The sequence below is a fragment of the Nothobranchius furzeri genome, chromosome 15, assembly GCF_043380555.1.
Source record: "Nothobranchius furzeri strain GRZ-AD chromosome 15, NfurGRZ-RIMD1, whole genome shotgun sequence".
In the NCBI taxonomy this organism is placed as follows: Eukaryota; Metazoa; Chordata; class Actinopteri; order Cyprinodontiformes; family Nothobranchiidae; genus Nothobranchius; species Nothobranchius furzeri.
The window spans coordinates 29,946,085-29,973,794 of record NC_091755.1 but is presented as its reverse complement, the minus strand read 5'-3'; the positions used below and the strand labels follow the sequence as shown (position 1 = coordinate 29,973,794).

Sequence of the window (27,710 nt, the reverse complement as noted above, 5' to 3'; positions counted from 1 at the left end):
ATTTTAATGTTTAGAGCAGCAGGAACTCCGAGAGGCTGCAGGCGCATCAGTGAGTTTGCGGCCGCTGCGCAGGGGGAGGGGGGAGAGGGCTAAAGCAGGGGGAGGGGGGAGAGGGCTAAAGCAGGGGGAGGGGGGAGATGGCTGAAGCAGAAACTACCGTTGTTAAAAGAAATGTGTTTAACTTTGAAAATGTGGGCGCAATTTTAATTGTCAAAAACTCCAATGAACATTAGTTCATTTTGCTCAAATGGAAATAGAGGCCTGCCTCTAATACTGGCCCTCCTTCCAATAAAGGCCTGGAGCTTGATGAGCTTGAGTCAAATAGAGGCCCGGGCCTGTATTAGAGGATTTACGGTATATATATATATATATATATACATATATATATATATATATATATATATATATATATATATATAATATATATACACATATACATATACATATATATACATATACATATACATATATACACACACACACACACATATATATATATATATATATATATATATAATATATATATATATATATATATATATATATATATATATATATATATATATATATAATATATATATATATATATATATATATATATATATATATATATATATATATATATATATATATATATATATAATGTACAGTTTGGTAATAATCCAGTTTAAATTATGTTCACAGATAGGTACATTTGCAAATTGCATGCTACAGTGGCTTGCCAAAACCTTGCTGCCGTGTTTAGCCGAGCAGACTCTAACCTGACAGCGGTTCTGCTCCGTAGCACTGCACTCAGCTAAGAACGAACAGGATGGTGAGGACTCTTCTTCCGCTTGTAGAGTTTAGATGTTCTTAATTTCACAACCATCGTGTTTTTTTCCAAACTCCACTTAATCATGAGCCTGCTACCCACTAGCATTAGCTAATCTGCCCATATTTGCACTTTTGATCCCAAACAGTTTCTGCCTTTGTGTGTTTGCTGGTTTCACTGTTTTTCTCAACAGCACCTAGATTAGCTCACTGTGCGTCAGTAAGCAACTTACTGTTCTAAGTGTGTCATTCCTCATCAAAACGCTGGCTTTCTCTCTCGTTCTGATCTGCCTCAGTCTGCTCTGTTGCCGCCTAAACATGAGCTGCGCACATTGACTGTTAAATAAAGGTTGAGCGACATGAAGAAAAGTTGCACAACACAACGGATCAATGACGGAATGCACTGCCAACACATTTCGTCTTCAATTTTTATCGATTTTATCGATTTGTTGTTGCAGCCCTAGTCTCTAATAGAAACGAATGCCTTGAGAGTCTTTTTCTGTGAGGGGGAAAAAAAGTTCTGGCACTTTCATAAAGTAGAAGTTAGCCAGAGGAGAGGGGAGCAGTAAACAGCAGGAATTGGAGTTTTACTCATTATTCATGATATTCAGATATCTCACCACTGATTGGATAACAGCAAAGCGACTCCTCCAATACCTGCATTCACTCTTTAACTTTGATGTTTTATCTCCACAAATTGCTAACGATTGGCATCTACTAGTAGAGAAGCTCTATGCTCTCTCCTGACCGCCTCATTGTGAGCCAAGATGGGAGTCCATGAATGTAAAGTTACAGTGTGACGTAGATCTGTGGCTAAGGCAGGAAATAGGGATAGAAGACTTTTCATTTTCAGATTGATCAATCATATTATAAAAATAACAAGAAAAAAAGCTTTTCTGTGAACTTCCCCTTTAAAGAAGGGATGGATATTAAACAGTACATGCCCAGTCTGATTTCACATGTAAATAGCAAGCTTTGCCTTCTGCTCTTTGCATGTTTTTATTCGAATTGCTGAACAACAAACTGATTACAGATAAAATCAGAACTTGATTGTGGTAATTATACCTTAAGCTTTTTCCATTTACCAACATAGTCAGCCCTCTGTTCTTCTGGAACGTGGTTATCCCATGAGAGTTTCTCATAAAGGTAATTTTGTTTCTAAGTTCAGCAATCCTTTACTTCTTTAATCACTTTTCTTTCATTGCTTTTAGCTTTTAATCTAATGTTTCTTTTGTCTTGCATTCCAGCCACTCTTACTGAATTATAAACTTCACAGAACACCAACAAAGACGCATTTCACATCTACCTCGGTCACAAAACTGAAATCTAAAAGGAGCAAAGATCACTAATTCATATGCATTCATTTTGTGTCAGTGTCACTCTGTTCCTCCATGTTTATGGCCCTAGATTTATAGAGATCCTGCTCCATAACACTGGCATCCATAAATCTCTGCACTGCATTGTGACGAAGGTGCCCCGAGGATGATTCTTTGAAACAGAACTATTTTATCTCCCATCAAGCCTTGACCTGACCACATTTACAAACAATACACCCAGACATGGACTTCCACTGATGCAGTTTCTGCATCTGCAGAGATTCTCAGAAACCAAATGTTTTGGTTTCATAGCCGACAGAAATGTGCTCATGCTTCTTTTTTGTTTTCGAACCATTACACATCCCACAATTTGGACAAAATCTATAACAACTATACCTCCTTTCCTCTCCCAGTTATTGAATTTAGAGAATCTATTAAGTTCATTCTGATAAAAATCATGTGACCCACATAATTCATGTAGACTTTAGATAAATACGTTTGCAGTCTGTAAGGGATGAAGCAGCAGCTTTATTTGTCAATCAAAACTGTAGAATTGGAATATCTGTAAAATGGATCCGAAGTTTATTATGCTGATTTTAAGGTTGATATAAACAAAATTTAAAAAAGCTTTTGGCTTTTGTCCTATTTTTTTACTGTAATTTGTTATTTATATAATTATTATTATCATTATCATCATTATATTATTATTACAATAAAAGCCGTTGTTTTTTTATGACAAAAGCATCCCGTTTCCTTCCCAAAAAAACAAAAGGAAAGACATTTCAAACTAAATAATTAAAATGTTTTATTTTTTTCTAAACCAGCATATCTTATTCAGCTGAAAGCTGTTAACTATTCTCATAAATGCACACATTTTCCCTCTACTCAATCGCAGGTTTTTGAACTTCTAATAAGAATTGTGATGTCACAAACGGGAACTTTTTCAAATGGCTCATTTTAGGCATACAACCCCTACCACCAAACACTGACAAAAAAAGGATGGATGTCTGTTTTTCATGTTTAAAGTGTTTTTAGAGGCAGTAGAGACCACATAGCAGCACAAGGAGATGCAAAAGGTGACACCATCATTGGTAATAGTCGACCCAAAGCTGCATGATTTACTCTGTGAAATTATTTCATTTGTATATTTAAATATACATTTTTTTATTACAAGATAAGATTTTTTTGTTTTATGAAAAGATTAGGATTCAAAATCCTGTAATTTTGCAACTATCTGTAGGAAGATAATATTTCTGACATGAGCAGAAATAATGACTCATGTAATCTTTATGACTGTCAGACAGAACAGAAGGAAAGCCACAGGTGGCTGATTTCTAAATGACTTCATAATGGGTCAGTGGACTGGCGGCAGCAGCATGATGCTCTGTGGCTGTCTCAGAAAACGTATGAATCTTGCTGTTTCAAATTCTGATCCTGCTGTTCGTAATATGTAAACTGATGAATTCCAAAACAAATTCTATTTCCTCCACCTTTTACAAATAAAAGGCAGATTTTTCACTTTTGCTTAAACGTTCACATTATAAGCATACAGTCGATAGCACATCGGTGGAGGTTTACCTATAGCAGGGGTGTCAAACATGCGGCCCGCGGGCCGGATCCGGCCCACAAGCGGGTTAAATCCGGCCCGCGAGATGGTTGTGTAAACTTTATTTTCATACTTTACAATGTAGTTAAAATAAACGTATCTTTGTGAGCAAGTTTTCTCTGTAATGAGTATAAATAGAACAAAGCTGCGCTCAAGGCTCACACAAGAACTTGAATCACATCCTGAAGTTAGGTGCCACTCAGGATGTGACTTCTGATATTGATGTGCCAGTGAAAGCTAAGAGATGTAAAGTAAAATGACTCAAATATACTTTAAGTGCTGCATGAAACTGATCTTGCCATGTGATCTGTAAGCTCTTTGAATCACTAAGGAATGTTTTTATTTGTTGATTTTTTAATTTTTTTCAAATTTTCAAGTACACTTCAGGTGTTGTACTTGTACTACATTGTCCTCAGGCTCCAGCCTTGTTTTATATTGATTGTATTAAAACAAAGAAAACAATCTGAAGTTTTTTTATTTTTTATTTACCGGTCCGGCCCACTTGGGACTAGATTTCCCTCAATGTGGCCCCTGAGCTAAAATGAGTTTGACACCCCTGATCTATAGAGAGCTACGCGGTCATTGGCTCCTTTTTACATGTGCAAATCAAATCATGTTCAGATTCTCTGAAATTTCATAATTTCACAACACATGGTAACTTTACAAGTATTGACATTAAAGGTATAATATGCATGTTTATTGTCACATGGTTACCACAGGTTTTATTCAGTCACATGCAAACTCTCAACACTGAGAAGAACAAAGACTTTGGGTGTAAAATTTAAGTAAGAGGCAAATATTTTACACCATTTGTTTCACAGAATGGGTTTGGCTGCTAGCAAGACACACTAAATCATTTTTGAGAGCGCTAGTCCAATTTTATAAACCTTTGACTTCATTGTCAGGAAGATCCATAATTTTTGATTGAAAAGAAGAACACGGGTTAGTTAGAAGGAATACTCCCAGAAAAGGTCACGGTCTGTAACGAGGCTAATACACAGACACAAAGGGCAAACATTTTTATTCACTCACTAACAAAAAATGTCTGTTTTTACGGGTTAGGGAAGACATATTCTACATGCTTTCACTTGTTTTTTGAAATGCCATTAACAAGCTTAAATTTAAAAACACAGAAAGCCTTTTTTTCAAATTATGGAAAATATTTAAAAAATGTTATTTATTAAAGCATGAATTCAACAAATAATTATCTAACTTTATTTAATTAGATTTTATTAATCTTTTATAATATTGTTACTGCAAATAATTGCTTCAAGTTGACGCTTAGAAAAATGTTCATAAATACTTTTTTGTTGTTTAAAAAAAATTAAACACAGGAAACGACCAACAAGTAAACAAATGAAAGGGAATTAGTGAGTCTGGCAAGATAAAATAAAAATATGAATTTATGTTCAGTTTAAATTGATTAATAAATATCTTATTTTAAAATAAGTTGCCATGTAAAAATGAATCAGATCTAATTATTTTTGTTCAAATGAGCTGAAAAAGTGTCTAGCATCAATGGGTTTACACCCGTTATTTTTATCTAATTGTTTCTTCCTGCTTCACCAAAAGCAAACACTAACATCCGTCCTATTACCTGTAGTGGGTGGAGTTAATATCTCCTGGGCCAGTGGAGGTCCACAACCTGTTTGAGTGCAGGCGCTGAGGTGGAAGAGGTAGCGACTGCTGTCCTTTAACCCGGAAAGTTTCCACTGGGTGATGTCAGCCCCGGTGACGTTCGTCTCCTGGGATTCAATCACCTCCAGTGACGTCTCGTTTACTACAAACAAGTAAGAAAGAGGTCAGGTCAGTTTAGCTCACATGGAGCCCCATGATGGATCAACGCCAAAAGAGTCATCAGTGTTGGGTCATGTTGTATGGTAATGCAACGCAACTATAATGGGGGTCAATGTTGGAGAGAGAAGGGAGGTTAAGAGATGCCACGCTAGATCATACGGAGAGTGAATGTAGGAGATACGCGTTGTGACAGGTAAGCTGAGGAGGAATACATTAAGACGAAAGGGAAGGAGATGAAAGAGAAGGAAATGGAGAGCTCAAGAGGATGGGGTGTAAACAAGTGGTGAAAAGATGAAGAGACAGAGACGAGAAACAAGAAATGCAAGATAAATTAAAAATGACCAGGCGATAAGAGGCAAAAGCTGATGAAAAAGATGAGAAGATACAAAAGACAAAGCAGGGCTGAAAGGAAAAACGAGGTACGAGAAAGTACTAGAAAGAAAAAGTAGCGTAGTACAGCAGCACCAAACATGCATTATACATCAAAGTAAAGTATGTGTGCTGACTGGTGAAAGCAATGCGCTCATTTCCTGAAAGTCTCCTCTGTGATGTCACTACTGTGCAAATGTTGGAGAGGCAGGTGAAAGCTGATGTGCCAGAACCTTTGTGCCAAATGGAACAAAACGCTGCATATTTTATTTTTCTGGTGACAACAGATTGCTCATTCATTCACCACATTGCTGTTTCACAAACCGACTGGATGTGCAGTCTGCACATATTCCGTAATTTACTATATTTTATTTATGCAATTAGGCACAAAAGGGATTTTAAATGCACGGTAAACCAGTCCAACCAAAACGCCCACAGACGGCTCTGTGTGCGAATAACTGTGTAAAGTATGACATCTGATACAGGGGGGGCTGAGAGGGGGGATGGGGGGGTGTATACTGAAGAGCTGGCCAGACTCCGTGGGTGCAGATGGAGGAGGTGAAGGGCTGTCTCTGCATTCGCATTTCAGACAAAAGACTTCAGAAATGTCAGCAAATGAGAGCGCAGGCTTCGACAACATAACGGGGGCTCAGCACTCACTGGTTCACCCTGACACTGCTGCAGGATAAAGGTGCTTCTCGCATGATGAAGGGAAAAAAAATCTACATCCTGCATGAGGAGAGGTGAATGTCAGTGGAATTTACACAACAGACACAAAAAAGCATAAATGTTTCTGCAGGGAGGAAAAAATCTGGCGTCCAAGGAGAAATGTGATAAGACACAATGAGGGAACTGTTGAACTAGAATCTGAAGCACAACCAGGCTGGTTCAGTATCGGTGTTAAACACTGCCACCAGCTGTCCGCTGTGATAACGCACACAACAGGAGCAAAAGGGAAGAGAAGGTTTGCAGATTTTTAAAAGACCTTAGAAAAGGAAACAAACCTGTACGTGTGAAGATAAACTGCAAGATCACAGATCTGCGTCCCCCCTTTACTTTCCTACTTCCCTTTTACTAACACAACAAACCACTCAGGCTTACACTTCACCAACAACACCTCACACAGCACAGGAAGCTAAAACAAATTTAAAAAATGCATGAATAAACAGGAAAAGTCACGTAGGTTGGAAGATTTAGAACGGGCGGGTAGGGCGGGTAGTGTGAGTACATACGGAGGTGGTAGTGCAGGATGTAACCAGACAGGAAGCCGTTCATCACTGTAGGTGGTCCCCAAACCAGCAAAGCAGAGTCTTCCTGGTAGTTGGAGATGGTCAATATGGGCACTGACTCTGGAACTGCAGAAAAGGTAACATAATGACGGCTATTCCTGTGTGACCATACATGCACTGAGAAAAGCCAGAAGAAGACAAAGTAGGAAATGATAAAGACAGCCTAAACATTAAAACAGAAGAACAAGAAGACAAAGATGAAGATGATATGGAAAAAGATGGAAAATGAAAGAAGAGACAAAGAAAAATATGTGCAAGGGAATAATAAAGAAGAAACAATTATACAAAGAGCTACAACAGAAACTTATCACATATTTCCAAAAACTGTTGGTACCGGTGCACCGTTTCAGGAACTTGAAGCGACCCACATCACAGCCGAGCTTCAGATGACGAGTTTTGGAATCTTATTTCCTGATGTTTGGACTTCTCGTCTCGGTTTGGATAACAGCGACGTGACTCTACCACTGACTTGCAACGTTGATGTTTATCTCCACAAATAACACAAGCCTGGAGGACAATCTGCCATGTGGTGGAGTTGCTAATGCTAACGGTTAGGTTATTATAGGTGGGACATTCTCTGCTGTTTTCTAGCCGCTAAACCAACAACAGCCTTCCCCCGCTGTGAGTCAAGATGGGTGAGCCCATGAATGTTGAGTGACAGTGTGATGTAGATCTGTCAGGCTTTTCTAATTTAAACGAGGTTTCAACATCTATTTTTTATCAGAAGCTAATGCAGGAGATAGGTGTAGGAGACTATTTTCATGTTCAGCCTGCATGAAAAACTCAGTGTCTGATTATAATCAGAAATAATCAATAAAAAATGGGTTTTCAGTGTTCTACACCCTTGGAGGAAAGACACAGACTGTGATGGTTTCTGACACTGTTGGCACTGATTATATAAAAAATAACTATTATTCCATATGCTCATGAATATATCTGATCCGATGGGATTAAAAAGACAAGTTCTACATTTCTGGGTAGAGGATTTACTGGCCTGATTTTCAAATACCACAAAGAAGTCCGGTGTTTATAGAAAAGTCTGATTAGATAAATCTGTTCTCAGTGGTTGTTTAGATCAAATCCTTTCAAACAGGATTAGTTTTGCATTGTGTTACACTAAGTTGGCAGAGCAGACATTTTTGTTGCCTTTAGGACCTAAACAGCCCCCAGTTCTCCTTTTATTGTCTGGATCAACAACCCTCTTCATTTTATGCGGAAAGGTTGTGATCCCTTTAGAATGTTGGACAGTTTCCATCTATCTTCTCAGTGGACGGTTTATTTAATAGCCTTGCCACCTCTGTTTAGGAGCTTGGTTCTGCTAAAACAAACTGGGGCAACCACTGCATGCAGCCCCCTTGTTCAACACGCTTCTCTAAACGTCAGGTGGAAACCTGTGGAGAAGAATCACAACCAAGATGGCTGGAGTCGTACAAAACTACAGGTAATTGAGAGTCCAGCTGAACAACAGATTGGTTTGGGGGTATGATCAGACTCCTCCTGCTGAGGAGGATCAAACCAATCAGATTATGCTAAAAAAATGTTGATGTGATATCTTTTCAGCAAATATGTTTTATGTATTTAAACACAAAAATATAAAAGTTCTGCTCAACATTTATCACAGAAACTCGTTCAAGAGAAATCAACAGACTGATGGTGGATACCTATATATTATATGAAATGTGTGCTACACTGATGTTGGTGAGTTGGAGTTCAAAGGTGGGAGCTTTGATGTGCTGGAGCTTAAATGGCAAAAAATTTAGAAAAGTCCTTTTATTCTGAAAAACTGTAACCTAGGTGTAAATACTCTGCCTCCATCCTTTAATCTCAGCATCTGAAGGGCACATAGCAGGTCAGAAAAAAGAGATGCAGTCGGACAAAATGCCATTTGGGCTTTAAAGATAAGCTATGAGAATATAAAATCAATATGGAATCTGACAGAAGTCCACAGAACTGCAGTGAAAACACATGTAAAGATGTGGAGTACATCACCTGTGTGTACAGGTGGGAACTAAACATAATAGTATTGGCTTGGATAAAAAAGGCTATGAATACTTGACTTAAAATTACTTTATTTTAATTTAAATATTGTTTTATATTGAATTTAGTTTTTGCTTTGCACCCAACCCAAATAGGCCAATGAATAAAAAAGCATGCATGGTCTTTTTTGTGTTTAGTGATGGCATCTTACCTCCCTCTGGAGTATTAAAGGTGACCGGATCACTCTTAGGCCCTTTTCCCTTCTTGTTGAATACGCTGACAGCAAGTTTGTACGCTGAAAAAGGTTTGAGCCCCGGCACGATGACATGACTCCTGTTTCCAGGAAAAGACATGGTGTTGGACACGTTTACAGTCTTGTCAGGATCTAGAAGATTTGTCATCCTCATACAGTAAACCTGTGAGGTGGAGCAGGAAGAACAGGGACATGGATCAGGATAATTTACAAAACAACAGAGACACTCGGACACATTTAATGGCAGAGAGATGAGACTAGGTGCAAGCTTCAGACCTGCTGGGCCAACCCATACAGTACTTTTACATACATTTAAAATGGCAATTTGTTAAGTAATTAATTACTGAAAGTCTAACCCACCCTTTTAATGACCACTAGGTGTCACACTGTGGCTGCAGAATGTAATTTACCGGTAATAACTTCAAACTATTCATAAATAAACTCGCTGGAAAAACAAAGCTACATCTGTTCTTGTCAGTTGCCTTCTTATTCTTTGACTTAATTATGGAGTATGATTTTGCATGGTTCACATTGCAAATGCATGCACAGATTAACTGGCTGCTACACCAGTTTCAAACCAGAACACAAGAGGAAGCATGCAACTCTTTTTTTTTTGTTTTACACTAAATAATTTGTTTGCTGCTGTATTTTCAATTTTTTTAGATATTTTAACTTCAAATCCATCTCTAAAATGTAAGACTTGACCACAAAAACACAAAGAAAGTATCATTGATTGAACCTGTCATGCAGAAACGGTGCAGTTCTGTTTCTACACAATGTTTCACTTCAGCATGTCGGAGCAGTGAGGTGCAGTGATGAAGACAACTGTAATAATAGTCAGTATTGACACTACTGACTTACAATGTAGAGAAAAAAACCTCTCTGCTTATAGACATATTGTTTGTTAAGTTTAATACAAACAAACCAGTTTGGAAACTTAGCAGCAAAGATTATTTATTTTATCTTTAGGTGAACACAAGGCTGGGAATATGTCCATACATCATAAAAAAGTTTAGTACCACTTTACAATATGGGTCCCTTTATTAACATAACTTTGTGCTTTATTACACATTAATAAACTATTTAACAAAGTATTAACAACTGCTTAACTATATCATGTAATGCATTACAAATCAGACCCCACACAAGCCCTTTGTGCTAACCTTATGGACACTTAATCATTAACAAAACCCAGAACGTTAAAAAAGGGACCATTTGTTTATTAATGCTTAATAATGCATTATGTGATGTTAATAAAGGGACCCTTTGTTTAATAATGCTTAATAATGTTTTACATAATGTTAATAAAGGGCCCATATTGTAAAATGTTACAAAAATCTGTTATTGACATTAAATTTTGTCTCTCTAGTCATAATCACAAGAAAAAAAGAACCAATTTTTATTCTGCATCTCTTAAAATAGAACTCACTACAAGAACAATAACAATTTAAAATAAAAGAATTAATGAAAAAGATCAAAATAAAAAATTGTCGATAAAGGAAAAATATTTGATAAAAATTTTTAACTAACTAAAAAAATATTTTAAAAAGTAAAATCACAGGATCCTGACGAAGCCAGGTTTGACAGAAAGAACCAGCCTGAACAGAAGCTAATTATATGCTGGCTTTAATTACACAAAACAATATTATTCTCAGTTCGTAAGAACTTACATTATAGCCCCCGAGATGACCTCTCACTGTGGCTGCTGGAACCGGAGTCCAGCTGACTCTTACAGCTGTGGAGTTGATCACCTCCACCGCTACATCCCGTGGTGCTGCAGTAGGAACTTCAAACAGAAGAAAAAGTTAGGAAATACACAAACTCAGCACTGAAAACCTCAAACTTTCTAAAACCAACACACTTCATGAATAATAAATTACAAAATTCATAACAAGGTCCTTTAAAAAAGGGAATAAATATATAAATAACCTCACTGTTTGAGGACTAGACTGAAGCACATCAGATAAGGAGAAGTGGATGGGTTGGCCCAGCAGGTCTACAGCACATGGCATGGTGTTATCAAATATATCTCCTGCAGCTTGTGACTCAGAGGTGGGAATCTGACATATCTATCCTATACAAAGGTTATCTGCCAGCTGCTACATTTAACAAAGCTGTTTTTCTTGTATAAGTCAAGAAGGTCAGAGGGGAAGAAAAGTCACCACTGCACACCTGAACAAGGTTATAACCTCAGGGAAAAGCAGGAGGGAAAAAGAAAAGAACTTAACCTGACACACTTTCCCGGCGACAATGCCAAAAGTGAACTGAGGATGCAGTGGGGAAAGATAACAAAACCAGTTGAATATAAGGAAAAGAGAAACCATCAGCTAGATGTGGTAGTTAGGCTTTGGGGTTCGATGTTCAGAAATGAGCTACATGTGAAGATGTCAAAAATCAAAACCATCATGTGAGATTTAGAGCTCACCATCTTCTCCAGAGTAACCCGTGACACTTTTTGGTTTTGGACCTGAGCCGAAGCTGTTCCTGCTCTGAACTTTGATCTCATAAGGAATAAAAGTGGGCGTGTTCTTCACGGTCAACCTGGGTTCCTTGACCATGACCACCTTCCAGTCATCTTCCACGCCCAGTTTTCTGTAGGTCACTATGTATTCAAGGCCATTGCCATTGTACTCAATGGGTGAGAGAGGCTACAAAACAGAGACATGTAAATGACCTATAGGCAAGGCTAAAGATGTTTCTAACATGCACATCTGGAGATGTTTTTAATTAACTGCATAAATGAAGCTCTTACTTCCCAGCTGATGTCCATTTGATGAGGAAGACTGCCTTCAATTCTGATGTTCTCTGGGTTTTTGTCCGGTGCTTTCAAGACAAAGAGTTTTTTAATTATATTGTTTCAAAAAAGTCTCAGTTTTTGACGTTCTTTTTTTTTTTCACTACCAGCAAAGTTCTGAAGAAAATGCTGTAAAATTGCAAGAAAACTGTTTCATGACTTCAGTAAGTATTGCATCGTTTTATGACTGACTTTTAGAGTGACCTCAAGAATTGTTTAAAGGACAGATACTTTTAGAATTGACTGTTAACGTAATAAATAAATAAATAAATTAGTAAACTCTCTCACCAGCAGGGGGTGTAGTGTATCTCTCTGTGGGCTCACTGGGTGGTCCAGGTCCAATGGCATTGACAGAATATACTCTGAAATGATAGTTAAGGCCTGCGGGTAGGAACAGATCAGCTGCTGTCTGGTTACCGGCCACTTTCTGCAGCTCTTTCCAACTGCCAGGTTCCCAGCGGTCCTCCTCGTACTCCACCACAAATTCTGTCCACAAAGAGGCAATTTAATGAAATGCCACTGCTGATTTGCTATAAAAATTTATATATATATATATATATATATATATATATATATATATATATATATATATATATATATATATATATATATACCTCAAGATGAAAAAGCAGTTTGTTTAAAGTAAATGAGCGTTTTATTATCAATCCAATGTCTGAGCACGAACCGTCTACTCTGGACCATCAAGTGTTGTCATGAAGCAAAAATAATGAAGTTCTTTACAAATGTGTGTCCTTGTTTTATTTGACAAATGCATGTCTAAAAGTGATATAATCTAGCGATGGTGTCATGCATTTCCAACAGTATCAACAGCTGGTGGCAATGTACCAAGAAATACAGCAATACTAAAGCAAAGGTAGGAGTAAAACCTGCGCCGCTTTTCCACAGAGGTCAAAATATGACGCAGATAAGAGAAGACCTTCACTTAACCCTACATTCTCTCATCCTATTTATTCGACGTGAATCACACAGCATGTAGGAAAACCCAGGTGCATGCTTTTAAATCCAATGTTGAAGTTTTGAGTCAGACATGTGACATTAAACTCTAAACATCTCTGCTGATCTAGCTAGGACGTATCTTACGTTTGCTATCCAAGCATAATAAAAGTAAATGGACTGTGTGAAAGAGAGCATGGATTCAAAAAATGACAAAAGTACCTCTATACATCTTGTTTGTTAAACCTTAAACATACAACACAAATCTTTTCTGATTTTTCCTGACAAGGAAAAGCAATCAAATATAGAAAAAAATGTTGCTAAATAATGCATTGTTTGCACTTAAAAGAGGGTATGTGACCATTTCTAATTGGCTATAATGCACATAAATTCCATTTATTCAAAGTCTGTAAGAAAAAGAGTTTATATATATTTTTGACAATCCAGTAATTAACAAATAAAAGAGCCTTACGTTGAAACTAAAATGATAGGCAAGATTCCCTGCCAGGATTCTCAGCACTAAATGTTTATTTGCTTCTCTTGTCAAACCACATTAGTCAAAACTCATCAATGATCACAGGAGCAGAACCTGCTAACTCGTAATGGAAAACAGTCAATTTTAGTGATTCAAGTAAATAAATCACACTTTAAAGTGATAAAGCTGCAGCTGCTCTCAATCAATACTTTATTCACAATAAAATACTGAATATTTTATTGAATAATTCTCCTGTCCAAAACGTTAAATGATACAATAATGTTATTAATGCAGTACATAAAAAATACATGTTTCATAATATCCCTTATTTAATCTTTATGTTGATTTCTTGTGAAAAAGTTTTCAGCTAATTTAATGATGAAAAATAGCAGATTTAAAGTTAGAGTATGGAACATTTAAATAAAATGCTATATATAAAAAAATAATACCTCCATGGGGCATTCAGAGGTATGCACAATGAATGTACAGTTTCTCTTTTAAAAGCTAAATAATAATTTAAAAAATTCTATCGGGCACGACACTGTGTTTTTGTTTACATCTAACAGCCACTAGAGGGCACCGTTGTGCTAAAAAGTCCGCTCAGCAAGGCAAGGCTGGGACTGTGTAAAGTGACACACCTGACAAGTAAAGCTGCTCATTCTGATCCCAGAAGATGTTCCAAGTGTAAATACTGTTGTAAAAAAAACTTATTAGTAGAAATTAGTCCTTATCCTGTATGATTTGTGAACACTGAACATGGTGCTCGAACATGTCCGCAGTGAACCAACATCCCGACTGAAAAAATTAGTCCTGATGTTGCAATACCACAGTGAACACCAGAGTTTGCCAGTGTCAGTGTTCCATATTCAACCTTTAAGGCTGAAACTAAATATCAAATAAATCTAAGCAAAAGCTACACAGTTAGATGGTATGATGTTTTCAATAAGAAAAAAAAATACTTTAATACCAAATATGTGTAAAAATATAAGATAATGCAGATTTTTTTTAATTGACATGTCTGTGATTACACTCAACACATCAGAAAGGTTTTCAGTCACTGTGAGCATGTATACGTTTTGTAGGCTTTTAATGATAGATTCAAATTTTTTTTAAAGGAGAAATACAACATCCTTTAAATATTTTAATAATGATAATCGGATTCACATGTTTGAATAAAAGTGCTTTCTCTTCCATGCATGGTCAAAATCAAACTCAGACTCAATAATAAATTCAGCTTAATCCTTTTTATTAAGCAGTGCTGAAAGTTAAAATGTCTTCACTTTAAGGCCAGGATTAACGTCTCATTAGTGATCACGATTGACAGCAGCTGCTAGCTTCCTTCTGCCAAGATGAATGCTTAGTTTAACAGAACCTATTAGACTGACTTATGTCACCTACAGATGAAAAGAAATTGGTTAAAATCTTCAGGAAATTCTCAGGAACCACTCAAACTTATGAACTAGAAACTAACCAAACACCAACATCGGTATCCCAGTGAAGCCAGAAAAGAAGCTCCTGCTCCTACAGAGACACCACTGAGCTCAAATGAAATCTGCAGCTGCACATATGAATTAATTAGTCACCTTCTGAAGGAAGGTCAGACAGGACAAAGAAAATGTTATAACTATCATGCATGGTGGTGGTAGCATCATGCTGTGGGAAGTAAACAGAGGCAGTACTGTTTGGGCCAAATGGTCAGATTAATGCCTCAGCCATTGATTGTGGTATTTTTGGCTCTCAGTTATGAGCATCGGCAGTTTAACCTCAGAGTGATGGTGGATAGTGTACTTTGTTTTGATGGTCACGTTAATGGTGTAGTCGCTTCCGCCTTTCATCATTTGCAAAGATTGTCCCAGGTGAAACCACTCCTGTCATGACGTGATCTCGAGGTGGTGGTTCATGCTTTTATTACTGCGCACCTGTACTATTGTAATTCAGTCCTTTTTGGTGAAAGTCAGGGTACTATAGTCAGGATTCAGCTTGTGCAAAACGCAGCTGCAAAGTTTTAGAAGGAAAACAGAAGTTTGACAATGTTACCTTAATTTTGGCTACGTTTCATTGGCTGCCTGTTGTTTTTAGAATTCATTTTATTCTTGTATTGGTCTTAAATGCTCTAAATGGATTGGTGCCACCTTACCTGGCTGCCCTACTATGGCCACAATTCCTGGTTCGGACACTTTGTTCGGAGAATCTTCTGTTGCTTTCGGTTTTTGTTCTGTCTATGTTGGTTTTTCTGTTTTTTCTGGATTTTATTGTCTGTGAAGCACCATGGTGACATGTTTCATGTCTGTAAGGCGCTATACAAATAAAGGCTGAGTTGAGTTGAGAGTTGAGAAAGTAGTCTAAAAAGGTAGGACTACCACTAATCTCTTCATCTGGAATCATCAATTACATGGTTGAAACAAACAGAACAATAATCCTAAACACACTTCAGGACCGATTACTTTTTTACTTCATTGAGTCAATTTGAAGCACCAACCTCAACGCTGTAGAAAATTTGAGGATCACACGGATAATCTGAGTTCTAGCCAGGAAACTTCGGATGAACTTATGCGTTTGTGTCAGGAAGATATCAGTCAGAATTGTAGTAGCATGATAATATGGCATGTATTCCCCTGGTGAGAAACTTCTGCTCACATCTGCATATAGTCTTTACTGATTCTGATTCCTTCACCATCATTTATATTTTCTTCTCCTCACAAATACAGTCAAAAATTTGCTAATTGCAGCTTCATAAATAAAGAATCTCATCATTTTAGGCCGTGAACTAAATGTAAAATCAAACTGCATGAAAAATCACAGTGCACAAGCAGCCCCTCCTGATCTCTGGTAAATGTTGCTCCCTTATAAATTATTCAGCTCTACACCCACTCACAGCCAATATCAAACTTCACATATTCCACTTTCTTCGTTTCAAACTTTTACCTGTTATGGACACATTGTGATCACTCCCAGGTTCCCAAGACAGAACGATATTTCTTTCACTCTTAACGTCAGAAATCTTTAACATCGTTGGAGCGTCGGGAATATCTGCAGCACCAATCAGATCAAATCTTTTAAATAAGATATTTTGAAGAACTTTACTGTGAAAAGGGTTTAATCTTACCAAGTACTGTTAGTAATGCAGAGGCAGAGTCCTGATCTAGGTTGGTTTTGGCGATGCATGTGTACCTTCCCTCATCTCTCAGGTTCACATTCATGATCTGCAGCCAGCCACCAGTCACATTGTATCTGAACACATAAGATTTTTGACAGCATAGTAAGAAATCTAAGGATAAATTTAAATGTAGGTATTTGGATTACTGATAAAGGAAGTTCGGTGAAAAAGTAGTGCATTTCCTGATAATTCCTGCAAAAGTGCTACAACTAGTTTATAAATAAGCATATGCGTGGCCTCTAATAAAAATTGAGTTAATTTATCAGTATTTTTGTTGTTTCTTTTTGTAAAAAAAAAAACGCTGCACAACACAATCATTTGCAAATTCACACACTGGTGGAGCTGAGCCCCGATGTTGCTACAGCTGCCCTGGGGCACACTGACAGAGGCAAGGCTGCCGAGCACTATGGCAAGCCAAATGAGCATTTATTCTGATATCAGGATATCAGCCAGAATTGTCATGAACATGTAAGCCATTTCTGTCCACTAGTTAACTAGTTAGACATGTTTGTGTCAACTAGTTAAATATCGAGGGTGAAAATGTGCCCACTAGTTAACTAGTGACAGCAGAAATGCGCACTAGTTAACTAGTGAACACATTTAGGCTTCAGTAGTTAACTAGTTGACACAAAAACTGCTCACTAGTTAACTAGTAAAAGCAGAAATGCATACCAGTCAGCTACTTGAAGGTATTTGTCTCACTAGTTAACTAGTGACGGTCAAAATGTGCACACTAGTTAACTTGTGGTAGACATAAATGCGCACTAGTTAACTAGTGAACATATTTTGGCTTCACTAGTTAACTAGTTGACACATAAATGGCTCACTAGTTAACTAGTAAAGACCAAAATGCATACCAGTCAGCTAGTTGAAGGTTTTTGTGTCTCACTAGTTAACTAGTGATGGCCAAAATGTGCACACTAGTTAACTTGTGGTAGACATAAATGTGCACTAGTTAACTAGTAAACACATTTTGGCTTCACTAGTTAACTAGTTGTCACATAAATGGCTCACTAGTTAACTAGTAAAGGCCAAAGTGCATACCAGTCAGCTAGTTGAAGGTTTTTTGTGTCTCACTAGTTAACTATTGATGGCCAAAATGTGCACACTAGTTAACTAGTGAAGGCTTAACTCCTAACTAGTTAACTAGTTGGAGTAGGTCAGTGCCACTAGTTAACTAGTGAACCATTAATGGCTCACTAGCTAGCTAGTTGATGGCAGCAGGCTCACTAGTTACCTAGTTGATGCATCCATTGTCCAAACTAGTTAACTAGTGAGGACATAAATGTATACTAGTAAACTAGTTCAAGTCTACATTCACACTAGCTAGCTAGTTGCGCAGAATTCTAATTAGGAGGTGGAGAATTTCTCAAATTAAGACTCTCTATTGGCTCCCTGTGTCAAAATAAAATATGACAACCAATCACAGTGCGGAATTTCGTAAAATCCCACCCCAAACATTTGCATGCGGCACACAAGTTAACATGCTTGCCAGAGGAACCTCAGCTAGTGAACTAGTAGTGGCTTCAGTGTGACACTTACATGTAAACTTGTGAAGGCAGAACTGCTCACTAGTTAACTAGAGAGGGTACAAATGTCCACTAGTTAACTAGTGAGGTGCAAAATAAGTGTCACTAGTTCACTAGTGGGCCCCAAATCGCCCACAAGTTAACTAGTAAGGTGCGGATATGCTCACTAGTTAACTAGTGAGGTGCAGATTTGCTCACTAGTTAACTAGTGCGCCCTAAAGCGCCCACTAGTTAACTAGTAAGGTGCAAAAAAGCATCACTAGTTAACTAGTAAGGTGCAGATATGCTCACTAGTTAACTAGTGGGCCCCAAAATGTCAACAAGTTAACTAGTAGGGTGCGGATTTGCTCACTAGTTAACTAGTGAGACACAGATATGCTCACTAGTTAACTAGTGATGTGCGGATTTGCTCACTAGTTAACTAGTGAGGTGCAGATTTGCTCACTAGTTAACTAGTGTGCCCTAAAGCACCCACTAGTTAACTAGTAAGGTGCAAAAAAGCATCACTAGTTAACTTGTAAAGTGCAGATATGCTCACTAGTTAACTAGTGGGCCCCAAAACGCCAACTAGTTAACTAGTAGGGTGCGGATTTGCTCACTAGTTAACTAGTGAGGCACAGATATGCTCACTAGTTAACTAGTGAAGTGCGGATTTGCTTACTAGCTAACTAGTGAGGCGCGGATTTGCTCACTAGTTAACTAGTGAAGTGCGGATTTGCTCACTAGTTAACTAGTGAGGTGCGGATTTGCTCACTAGTTAACTAGTGAGGTGCGGATTTGCTCACTAGTTAACTAGTGAGGTGCGGATTTGCTCACTAGTTAACTAGTGAGGTGCAGATATGCTCACTAGTTAACTAGTGAGGTGCAGATATGCTCACTAGTTAACTAGTGCGCACAAGACGCACACTAGTTGCTGTTTTTTGAGCAATCTAGTTTACTTGTTATGTAAAAATGTGTTCTTACTAGTTAACTAGTGACAAATTTACCTTCACTAGTTAACTAGTTGACATATTTGGCCTTTCTAGTTCACTTGTAATGGGACAGGAAGCACTCACTAGTTAACTAGTGAGCATATCTGCATTATAATTTTTTCTCACTAGCTTATAGAGGGCAAACTGAGCCTTACATGTTAAGTAGTGAACACAAAACACTGTCACTAGTTAACTAGCTGCAGAAAAATGCCCCTAAAACTAGTAAATTTGTGGAATTTGAATAAATACACACTTGGCTGGCATTCTGTGTAACATGTTAACTAGTTCGACCGCTGTACAGCTCACTAGTTAGCTAGTGAGCAAATCCGGCCTTTACATGCAAATGAAGAAATGCAGAACAGCAATGTGATTGGTCCATGTAGGACTGAGAAACAGAGAAAGTATGGCGGACTCTGTTCAGGCTGTTCTAAGAGAAAATTTGATAAACTAAGATCGTTTGAGCACATAAATATGTTTTGACGATATTTGTAGCGAGAAAGTTGTGGTGTATTGCTGTAATCGTTGTTCAGTTAACGCGTGCAGTCTTTAGTTTTCAGTTATTAGTCTGAAAAAGCCTGGAGGCGGAAGGCAGCGGCAGACAGCATGTCTGTTTCTGTTGACAGGAAAGTGCAGAAACTCCGCAGAAATCTCCGTCAGATATATTGTTTCACATTTGTACGGAAGCGACAAGTTTATAATAATAAAAAAGGCTCGATTTTACATACGTTGCTGTAAAGCCTGCCAGCACTCATATATTTTAATAGTGTTTTAAAGCTATAAATTTGCGAAGACATTTAGAACCTGATGCTGGTGGTCTAGTGACTAACGCGTTCGCCTGCAATGGTGAAGGTCGCGGGTTCGATCCTGGTTCATACACTTTAGTTTTGTACATTATTTCACTTCTTTTCTTTTGCATAATTTTTGTATTTATGTCAACAAGAAACAAAATACGTAACGGATTAGTGGGCAGAGTTACACACACACACACACACACACACACACACACACACACACACACACACACAAAACATGTAAACAAGTATTTTATGAGTATGAATCTGATTATTGCCGACAGTCGATATTTAAGCATGTGTGTCCCCCTTCCTCAATCCATCCTCGCAAAATAAAATCATCGGCACAGCACAGCAGGCTTTCTCTTGATCCAGAACTAGCACTTCGAAATTGATCATGTCCGCGGCCATCTGCTGCACAATCAGCTGCTCGCATCGCGGGAAACATTGAAAACAGCTTCATGAACTGAGACACAACAGGGTTAACATCGACAAAAAAAAAATCCACAAATAAATCTAAATAATTAATGCCATTTCCGTCTTTTTCGTTGAAATATACAAATAGCAGATCATAAATCTAGAGCAGAAAAAGCTGCTGCAGGAAGCAGGGTTTGTAGTTATTCATGCACCAATTCATCAATGCGATTATTGATCAAGATCAGGTAAACTGATATTAATGTTGCAACATTTCATTTGATCATCTGAATGATACCATACAACTGAATGACCTGTTGAGTCTCTGCATATTCAGGTATTTACTACGGAAAACAAACAACAGCAGGCAGCAGCAGGACTCCCCATGTTATTTCTCGGGTCGCTGGCCCGCGGTCGTCGGGGCCGCTGCGGTCAGCTCTTAGCCGGGAAGCCCTCGTTCGGCTGCGTGGGCTGCTTCACCGTGGACCAGCTCCCAGCAGCCGCTGGTTGGGAGAAACGCTCTGGCTGCAGCTCCGATCAGACCCTACCAACACCTCGCCACAGACAGCACCGCATTAAAAGCCCACAATTACGACCCGCTCCCCAAAGTTACAGTTCTCAAGCACTGATGAACACATACATAACCCACAACAGCTATGAAATGTGTGTTATTTACGGCAAAAAGGAGATATTTTTCAAGCCGACGTGCCAATGTTAACCGCAGTTGGCTTGGAAATGTGCTGATTTTATTATTTTTGTCAATTAAAATCCCCCTTGTTTGCTCTTACGTTTTACGAAAACGCAATATTAATTAAAGCACGCTTTAGTGATCAGCATGTAAAGCAAAGAAGAAATGTGAACATTTCAACCCATTTCGAACTAACCAGTAATATGATTTCTTAACACGGTGCAGCGGCAGCATTTAAAAACCAAAATATAGTTTTTACTCTCCAAAAAAAGGAGAAGACAGTCACGGTGCAGCAACCCATTTTAGTCCATTAATCTCCACAATAAATATCCAGACAGATAATTTCTAAGGCCTCGCTGTAAACTCCAATGTCACCCAGGACCAGTCTTAAAGAGACAACGCGCTTAAAGGGAAAGTGTGTAGATTTCTGGCAATAGGGGGTAGTAAATACCAAAGTCACTGCAAACAAGCTGTATTTTTTGTTCAAGTGAGGACCTTACTAACTAATGCTCATAAAGCCAACAAAACCCTCTGGACTATAGCTGTAACTCTCAAATTAGGATATGAGATTAATGACTCAGGTTCACGCTCCAATACATTAATTGTTTGAGAAATGCATCTTTTTATGTTGAGTGCCATCCGCCAAATAACACACAAGAAAAGGAAGAAGAAGAGTGTTGTTGCACAGTTTTCAAAGGAGTCAAAAACCACCAGCAAAACCATAAATACAGCTAAATAAACATAGAATCCAACATGGCGTCCTCCAGAGAGTCGGACCCTCGCCTGTGTATTTTATTACTATGAAGGGTACATGAACTGATTAGGAACACAATGTCATAGGGTCAAAGGTCAAGGTTGTGTGAGGTCATATATATATCAAAAATTGCCTGAACGGGTTGAATAATTTTGACCAAATCAGAGGTGATAGCTCCCTATCAAAGGTAGATAAACTGATCAGGTCACAACCTCATAGGGTCAAAGGTAAAGGTCGTGTGAGGCCGTATATATGAAAAATTGGTTTTTGTGTGCAATATCTTCTGAACAGGTTGAAATACTTTGACCAAATCGCAGGTGAGAACTCCCTATCTAAGGTAAATAAACTCATGAGGTACAAAACCTCATAGGGTCAAAGGTCAAGGTTGTGTGAGGCCGTATATATGAAAATTTGGCTTTTGTGTGCAATATCTCCTGAACGGGTTGAAGGATTTTGACAAAATCAGAGGTCATAACTCCCTATCAAAGGTAAATAAACTCATCACATACACAAGTTCATAGGGTCAGAGGTCAGTGTCATGAGAGGTAATATATATGACCAGTCAGGCATATCCCGCGACGCTCTGCATCGATTTGCAGGGCTTTCTTGTTTCTACAGAGTTTATGTAGGGTGCTGCTGGTTTGGGGTGTTATGTCAGCAGGCAGAGTTTAGGAGTCTGACAGCTGTGGGGAAGAAACTGTTTCGGGACCTGGTAGTCTTAGTCCATAGGCTCCTGTAGCGCTTCCCAGAGGGCAGGAGGGTGAAGAGTCCATTCGATGGGTGACTGGAGTCTGATGGTTTTCCCTGCCCTTTTCAGACACCAAGAGAAAAGGAGAGTAACTTTATTTTGTTTGTGTGATTTTATTTTGTTGTGTGACTACTGGTTAAAGTTCCCTGTTCAATTCATTGCTGTTCCCTGTTAAATTTAAAAAAGAAAAAAGTCTAAAGTTTTGTTTTGACTGGAGAGAACTAAAAAAGGTTACACTGTCTTCTGGTACTAGCTCAAAATAACAAGTGGTGATCGCTGCAGAACCACAAAGGCGGAGCTGCACCAGAAGGTGGAGCTGCACCAGAGTCAGCCCCACCCATTCCAGAATCAGCCCCGCCCATTCCATTAGAGTCAGTCTAATTCCTTCCAGTTGTCAGACTTGATAGCATTCTGGAACCAAAGAGGGTGTTGTAGCTAAAAAATGCGAGATTGAGGACGGAGTTGAGAAGTTAATTGAACAGTTTTTGTAAAGGTTCCATATAATTAAAAATCTAACTTTTGGAACTTTTAATGATGTTATATTGTCATTTCCTCATAAGAAACACGCCAAAGCCATTTTTAGCCTCATTCATGCATTTTCCTCCCATCTCAGCTTCAATTTGGTCTCCTCCCCCGAAGCGGGTCTGGTCTTGGTTCTCAAATCTGGATATTCTGTGAATTTTCTGACAAATTATTTCTGAAATGACTTCTACTGAGACACCGCCAATAAACCATACATCCCATCTCAGAGACACACTGGGCAGCACAATTACATGTAACACCACTTGATTTATAACAGATGTGGTGGTGTAGTGGTTATGGAGTCAGGTTGACATGCTGTTTCGCCTCCCAGTAGTGTAAGTTTTAGGTAGTTTACAACCTCTTTTCTTCATTTCTAGCTACACTTGCCAGTACTATGTTTACAACAATTTACTGGTATACCGTTTAACATATAATGTGTTTATTTATTTATTTATTCGTTTATTTAGCCAGTGTGAGTCCATTTGTGAGCAGAGTTTCAACTAAAATGCTGTTTAGGAACGACCAAATTCAAAGAACTTTTAGCGACATAAATATTTTGCTGAAAATAAACATTACAACTAAAATATGAACAAATTGAATGTGGCTAAATAGACTGCTGATGACCCCACCGAGAATCGAACCAGCATCAGCTGAGGGGAAAGCAAAAACCAACTCAGACGATTTTACCACTAGACTACCAGAGGCCATTCAATAAACCGAAGTGCTGTTAGACACCAGTTTTATTAGACCAGCTGTAGGCAGATATTCGCTAAAAGAAACCTTTTCATTTCGAGATATATTCAGTCTTTGTCATGTAGCAAGTTATATTTATCTTGTTTAATTGGAGCATAGAACATAGCATTAACGACTGTAAACTAGTAACAGCCGTAATTCATGTGGGTCAGGTCAATTTGCGATAAAGTTGAAAACAAAAACGGAAGTCAGTGGGCTAGGCTGAGTTTGCGTGAATGGGCGGGGTGCAGCTCCGCCTTTGTGGTTTTGCAGCAAGCACCCTCTCCAAAATAACCACAGTTTTTTCCCTCAGTGTCATTTGATCTATTTCTTGGGAAGATGGATGGATGGATGGAGATAGCCTTTTTCAATACCAAACTTTCATTACCAAACAAAAATGAACTACAATAAAATTACTGGCACACTAAATTCCAATGGGACTTGAACTCGCCAACTGATCTCCCTTACACGACACCAAACGAGGTGCTTTACTTGATTTGGGAGGGGGGAATAAAAGCAGTAAAACAATAAAACTTTGAACATTACAACACAAAGAGAAAATAAATAATGTTACAGCAATTGCGGAATGCCATCTGCGGGATTCGAACCCGCCGCAACGACCAACCAGTAGGTGTCAAACCATGACTAATGAGTGCAAGCCTTGGCGCTCAGGGACACCCATCAGTATGTGATTGAGAGGCCACAGCACATACGTTTTAGACTGGGTGGGATTCTTATACCCAACAGGAGTCTTCTGCCCGCCTTCTCATTAGAATATGCATAATTTGTGTTTCAGGCACTAGTTAACTAGTGAGCTGCTGCACTGCCACACATGTAAACTGGTGAAATTTCAATTGTTCCACTAGTTAACTAGTGGACAAAAATGGTCAGCTTGTATGTGTTTTTAGATGTAACTAGTTAACTAGTGAGCAAATCCGCACCTCACTAGTTAACTAGTGAGGTGCAGATATGCTCACTAGTTAACTAGTGAGGTACTAGTGAGGTGCAGATATGCTCACTAGTTAACTAGTGAGCATATCTGCACCTCACTAGTTAACTAGTGAGCAAATCCGCACCTCACTAGTTAACTAGTGAGCAAATCCGCACCTCACTAGTTAACTAGTGAGCAAATCTGCACCTCACTAGTTAACTAGTGAGCAAATCCGCACCTCACTAGTTAACTAGTGAGCAAATCCGCACCTCACTAGTTAACTAGTGAGCAAATCCGCACCTCACTAGTTAACTAGTGAGCAAATCCGCACGTCACTAGTTAACTAGTGAGCATATCTGCGCCTCACTAGTTAACTAGTGAGCAAATCCGCACCCTACTAGTTAACTAGTTGGCGTTTTGGGGCCCACTAGTTAACTAGTGAGCATATCTGCACCTTACTAGTTAACTAGTGATGCTTTTTTGCACCTTACTAGTTAACTAGTGGGTGCTTAAGGGTGCACTAGTTAACTAGTGAGCAAATCTGCACCTCACTAGTTAACTAGTGAGCATATCCGCACCTTACTAGTTAACTAGTGGGCGTTTTGGGGCCCACTAGTGAACTAGTGACACTTATTTTGCACCTCACTAGTTAACTAGTGGACATTTGTACCCTCTCTAGTTAACTAGTGAGCAGTTCCGCCTTCACAAGTTTACATGTAAGTGTCACACTGAAGCCACTACTAGTTTACTAGCTGAGGTTCCTCTGGCCAGCATGTTAACTTGTGTGCCGCATGCAAATGTTTGGGGTGGGATTTTACAAAATTCCACACTGTGATTGGTTGTCATATTTTATTTTAACATAGTGAGCCAATAGAAAGCCTCAATTTGAGAAATTCTCTGCCTCCTAATTAGAATTCTGTGCAACTAGCTAGCTAGTGTGAATGTAGGCTTGAACTAGTTTACTAGTATACATTTATGTCCTCACTAGTTAACTAGTTTGGACGATGGATGCATCAACTAGTTAACTAGTGAGCCTGCTACAATCAACTAGCTAGCTAGTGAGTCATTAATGGTTCACTAGTTAACTAGTGGCACTGCCCTACTCCAACTACTTAACTAGTTAGGAGTTTTGCCTTCACTAGTGAACATGTGGACACTTTGAACTGTCACTAGATAACTAGTGAGACACAAAAACCTTCAACTAGCTGACTGGTATGCATTTTAGCCCTTACTAGTTAACTAGTGAGCCATTTTTGTGTCACCTAGTTAACTAGGAAGCCAAAATGTGTTCACTTGTCAACTAGTGGGCATTTCTTCTGTCACTAGTTAACTGGTGTGCACATTTTGGCCATCACTAGTTAACTAGTGAGACACAAAAACCTTCAACTAGCTGACTGGTATGCATTTTGGCCTTTACTAGTTAACTAGTGAGCCATTTTGTGTCACCTAGTTAACTAGTGAAGCCAAAATGTGTTCACTAGTTAACTAGTGAACATTTCCGTCTCCCACTAGTTAACTGGTGGGCTCATTTTGACCCTGACTAGTTAACTAGTGAGACACAAATACCTTCAACTAGCTGACTGGTATGCATTTTGGCCTTTACTAGTTAACTAATGAGCCATTTTTGTGTCAACTAGTTAACTAGTGAAGGTCAAAATGTGTTCACTAGTTAACTAGCGTGTACAGTTTGACCCTCACTAGTTAACTAGTTGACCTGTTGACAAGATATCAGAATTAATGCACAAGCGGCTGGCCAAATTGGGCAAAGTTAACAAGTGGGATTTTTACATTCAGTAGTCAGCTAGTACGAGTTTTTGTACCTTACTAGTTGACTAGTAAAAACTAAATGTGTTTTAACTAGTTAACTAGTGGACATTGATCTGTCCACTAGTTAACTAGTGAACACACTGAGCAATACTAGTTAACTAGTAAGATATGAAACATTTTAACTAGTTAACTAGACAGAATTTAGGCCTTACTAGTTAACTAGTTGACATTTAGGCTGTCACTATTTAACTAGTTGACACAAACATGGCTAACTAGTTAACTAGTGGACAGAAATGGCTTACATGTTCATGACAATTCTGGCTGATATCCTGATATCAGAATAAATGCTCATTTGGCTTGCCAAAGAGCACAGGCGCCATCGGTCCCTCCGACCTCCACCAGCAGGCAAGGTGGGTTAAGTGTCCTGCCCAAGGACACAACAGCAGCATTCTCTGGTAGCAACAAGGCTTGACTAATAACTGATGAAGTCATTACTGGTAGCTAATTACCATCGCTTTACATTGTCAGCAAAATATTTTCCTTTTCTTTTTTGATCTTATTTTTTATACTGAGTCATTAACACACAGATGAGAACGGTGAACAAAGTCGCTGTTACAAGCACAAACAAAACTAATAGAAACACTATCAAAGCACAGCCTGTTACCTGGGATCTTCCTCAGAAGAGAGTAAGATCTCCTCATCCTTCCTCCACACCACCTCAAAGGTGTCCCGCAGACTTTCATCATACTCCACCTGGCACATCAACTGGGCTGAGGTCCCACTGATGATCTGCACATCCTGAGGACGACCAACTATTTTGGTGACGTCTGACGATAAAACACAGGTTAGATTATTTGTCTTGTGAAGAAAAGTGTTCTCTCTTAATCTCAACATGCTACAAAGAAGAAAAGCTGAAGTTGAGCAAATAGTAGCTTTTTGTAGTTTGTCTTTTTAAAGGAGAAAAAAAGGCTAATTTTTTTTGCTTGCAACAATTTAAGCCTTTTGTTTTTATCAAGTCTTATTTTTCTCACATTCTGCCTTTGTTAGCCAGATCAGCAAAGACCGA

General features: G+C 38.5%; 1 protein-coding gene across 13 annotated transcripts in view; it reads right to left on the bottom strand.

Annotated features, from left to right (window-relative positions):
- chl1a (cell adhesion molecule L1-like a) overlaps positions 1 to 27,710 on the bottom strand; it is a 76,136-nt gene that overhangs the window by 15,277 nt on the left and 33,149 nt on the right. For 10 of the 13 annotated variants that reach the window (XM_070545150.1, XM_054745821.2, XM_054745823.2 and 7 more), the window contains 11 exons: positions 27,309 to 27,471; positions 16,747 to 16,871; positions 16,566 to 16,670; positions 12,500 to 12,697; positions 12,170 to 12,240; positions 11,843 to 12,065; positions 11,646 to 11,681; positions 11,088 to 11,203; positions 9,376 to 9,580; positions 7,131 to 7,253; positions 5,330 to 5,512 (listed from right to left, as the gene is read on the bottom strand). In XM_070545150.1, the coding sequence (XP_070401251.1) occupies positions 5,330 to 5,512; positions 7,131 to 7,253; positions 9,376 to 9,580; positions 11,088 to 11,203; positions 11,646 to 11,681; positions 11,843 to 12,065; positions 12,170 to 12,240; positions 12,500 to 12,697; positions 16,566 to 16,670; positions 16,747 to 16,871; positions 27,309 to 27,471 (1,548 nt within the window). The remainder of the gene's footprint in view (positions 1 to 5,329; positions 5,513 to 7,130; positions 7,254 to 9,375; positions 9,581 to 11,087; positions 11,204 to 11,645; positions 11,682 to 11,842; positions 12,066 to 12,169; positions 12,241 to 12,499; positions 12,698 to 16,565; positions 16,671 to 16,746; positions 16,872 to 27,308; positions 27,472 to 27,710) is intronic. The other 3 variants (XM_054745820.2, XM_054745827.2, XM_070545152.1) reach the window with 1 other exon arrangement.